The 3151-nt window shown below is 36.7% G+C and overlaps 1 protein-coding gene across 2 annotated transcripts in view; it reads left to right on the forward strand.

Moving 5' to 3' along the window:
* Positions 1-248: 248 nt before the first annotated feature.
* Positions 249-3151, forward strand: part of MLLT4 (myeloid/lymphoid or mixed-lineage leukemia (trithorax homolog, Drosophila); translocated to, 4) — an 80550-nt gene continuing 77647 nt past the window's right edge. Inside the window, exons 1-3 of one of the 2 annotated variants that reach the window (XM_009082965.1) lie at positions 249-441; positions 1204-1319; positions 2817-2977. In XM_009082965.1, coding sequence (XP_009081213.1) covers positions 267-441; positions 1204-1319; positions 2817-2977 — 452 coding nt within the window. In that variant the 5' untranslated portion in view covers positions 249-266. The remainder of the gene's footprint in view (positions 442-1203; positions 1320-2816; positions 2978-3151) is intronic. The other variant, XM_009082966.1, reaches the window with a different exon arrangement.

The following is a 3151-nucleotide window of genomic DNA, read 5'->3' on the forward strand; positions in this document are numbered from 1 at the left end:
CAATTTTTCAATGTTTTCAGTAATATAGAGTACTTAATTTATGTTTGCAAGATATTCTTGGATTTTTTAAGTTTGTAGTGTCCTAGTTGTTAGTTCTGCTGTCATGAACATTTTGAAAACCAGTGTGATATTTGAATGTCTTGTATATTCGTTATATATTTGTAACTAATTAGTAATAAAAGAACTCTGAACCTTATAACTAACTGTTAGCCATCACTCAGATTTGTAGTTTTATTTCTTTACAGGATTTGGAGTTTCATGGAGTAATGAGGTTCTACTTTCAAGACAAAGCAGCTGGAAATTTTGCAACAAAATGTATCCGTGTCTCAAGTACTGCAACAACTCAAGATGTGATAGAAACTCTTGCAGAGAAGTTTCGACCAGACATGCGAATGTTATCATCCCCTAAATACTCACTTTATGAAGTGCATGTCAGTGGAGGTTAGTATTTATCCATAAAGTCCTTCCTACATCTACACCACCATCCTATCTGTCCTCTGCCAAAATATCTTTCGGTTTGCTCCCAGTTCCTGAACAACCTTCTATAACTGCAAAGACATCACAGTTTTGCTATGCGTATGTCCTGTCTTCTACTTCTCAAATGGAGGCCAGATGGCAAAACTTGGGTTTTTAACCACTCTTTCAGATTTTTTTCATATACTTAAAATAGATGCAATACACTAAATCATATTTTGGCTTGTATATGTGCATGATGGGTTTTGTTTTGGTTTTTTAAAATATTGTGATCTCAGTTATTTTCATGCAGTCTTTCTAGAATAATATTTCCTGGGCCGCAATCAGACTGTGGTCTAATTTAAAGTAAATTTCAAATAATGAAAATGAGTGTTTGGAAGTCTCATGAAGTTATAAAGTTTGAAACATTGTAACTGTAGATATAAGTTCTCCTCCAGAGTGATAATCTTGTGTTCCCATTCTGAGTTCTGACAAGGGAGGTATGCGAGACTGGTTTATGTGGAACTTTAGCTTATGCTGATTGACAGAGTACAGTTAGGCTGGTTCCTGGAAAGGGGACACGTATTTCTACCTTCCCAGACTTTTTTTCTGCCCCTGTACTTAACAGTAAAACATCAACTGTTGTGTACTGTTCAGCAAACCTTTTGTTTTTTTAAGAGCTTAACTTGTTTCTAAATATCTTTGCTCTTGAGATGCCAAGTAACTGTTACTGCTTTTCATTTTTTGAAGAAGAAAGAAGATTAGATGTAGATGAGAAGCCTCTTGTTGTACAGTTAAACTGGAACAAAGATGATCGAGAGGGGAGATTTGTCCTCAAGAATGAAAATGATACACTTCCTCCTAAGGTGAGTCCTTCAGGAGCCTGCTAGTGGTAACAGCAGCTTTGAAATGTGTGGGACTTGCTTATATAGAAAAATATCATTTTTCCTTGTTTCATTCCTGAAAACAGCTGCTGCTATTGACCTTCAGTATTCGGAGCAAGTATTATTAAACACTTAAAATGCATCTTTGCAACACGGCATTTTTGTGATCTATCAAATGGCTTGTGATGCTGTGATCCATGTAGCTGTCTACTACTGCAGCATGTAATGCCCAGAGAACCTAGAGCTTGCTTTGTTGTAATATGATGACTTTAAAATTTCCTCAAATAATATATGATGGCAAACACCAGGGTGTAGTCCTGCCTCTTGCAAAGCCTTTAAAAGGGGATGCCAGAGAGAGTTAAATAATTAAAAATTGTCACCTCCATAGGTCATGTTCTGTTTCTTAACAAAAGTGTTGAGACTGTTTCCTTTTGGGGAGGTGTTTTTGTAGTTGTTTGTGTTGGGTTTTGTTAGTTTTTTTTATCTTTCAGATGCAAGGTGTAGGATCTGCCAACATCAGCCATACTACAGTTTCCTTTAAAATTAGTAGTTTACACATTAAATTAGATCAGACTTTGGCTCGTGAAGTCATATAATTAATTATATGTAGCTTAGATGCTTATAGCTATGGAAAACATGCTGTTCAGCATGGGCTATCTTAAGTTTTTCATCTTGGGCTGAACACTAAATTTCTTTTGCTCTTGGAATTAGAGCTCATTAAGTTTAAAAGTACTTTGGGTATGAGTACTTGAGCTATTCTTGTACTCCACTTTTGACTCCAGGATGCATCCATGTTGTATTCAGGTGGGAAGGGAAAGTTAATCATGTCTTGCGCTACATACACCAGCCTTGCTATTTCTATTAACTGAATTAAGTGATCTTCAGTCTTCTTCCTTCTTCACTTCCTGATAGAGGCAAGAAAATCTGCATCTTCTTTCTCTCATGCTCTGCAATGTTTGTAATGTTCTCTGCCGAAGGCAAATGAAGGAGTGGGAATTGGAGAACACTGGAAGGACAAGTTAGAAAAAACACACCATAGGGGAAAATTCTTCTGTAATGTTTTTCCTTCTGTGCTTTATTCTTATCTGGCACACCAACACAGTTGTCTTGAAAGCAGATTAAGCACAGTGTTATGAGGTTTATTTACTGGGAGGCAGAAGTTTCTTTTGCAGCCTTCAGTTAATCTTTTGAGGCCAAGGAGATAGCAGGCGGTATTCATGTAAAAGTCTGCTGTTTCTTCGCTTTCTTGAGTAGAATCAGTTCATACCTGCTTTGGAACATGACATTTTATTTGTCTTCTCTCTGTTATTCTGGATAGTACTAGTCCTGTCACTGTCTAATGGAGTATTGTTGCCCGGAGTATTGTTTTTGTGCGGGTGATACTATGTCTTAATCAGATTCATCTGGGAAGTTAAAACCAATACTAACTTTTCGTTGGGCTGAAAATGATGGAAGTTGTTTTAAACTCATTTATTTCAGAAGGCTCAGAGTAATGGCCCTGAAAAACAAGAAAAAGAGGGAGTTATTCAGAATTTCAAGCGAACTCTCTCAAAAAAAGAGAAAAAAGAAAAAAAGAGGCGTGAAAAAGAGGCATTGCGACAAGCGTCAGATAAAGATGATAGACTTCAAGGGGATGATATGTAAGTGGTTTCTATATTTGAAATTAAATTGCAATTGTATTTAAGTGCATTAGCAGAAGAAAAAGCAGGAGTTGTAAGCACATGCAAACTCAGCTTCCACATGCTTTGCAGTATTGTAAATAAAAATAAGGTTAGGGGTATAATGCGAAGTTTCCCTAATGGCTCCCCCACCCC

This window comes from Acanthisitta chloris, unplaced genomic scaffold (assembly GCF_000695815.1).
Source record: "Acanthisitta chloris isolate BGI_N310 unplaced genomic scaffold, ASM69581v1 scaffold12209, whole genome shotgun sequence".
NCBI lineage: Eukaryota > Metazoa > Chordata > Aves > Passeriformes > Acanthisittidae > Acanthisitta > Acanthisitta chloris.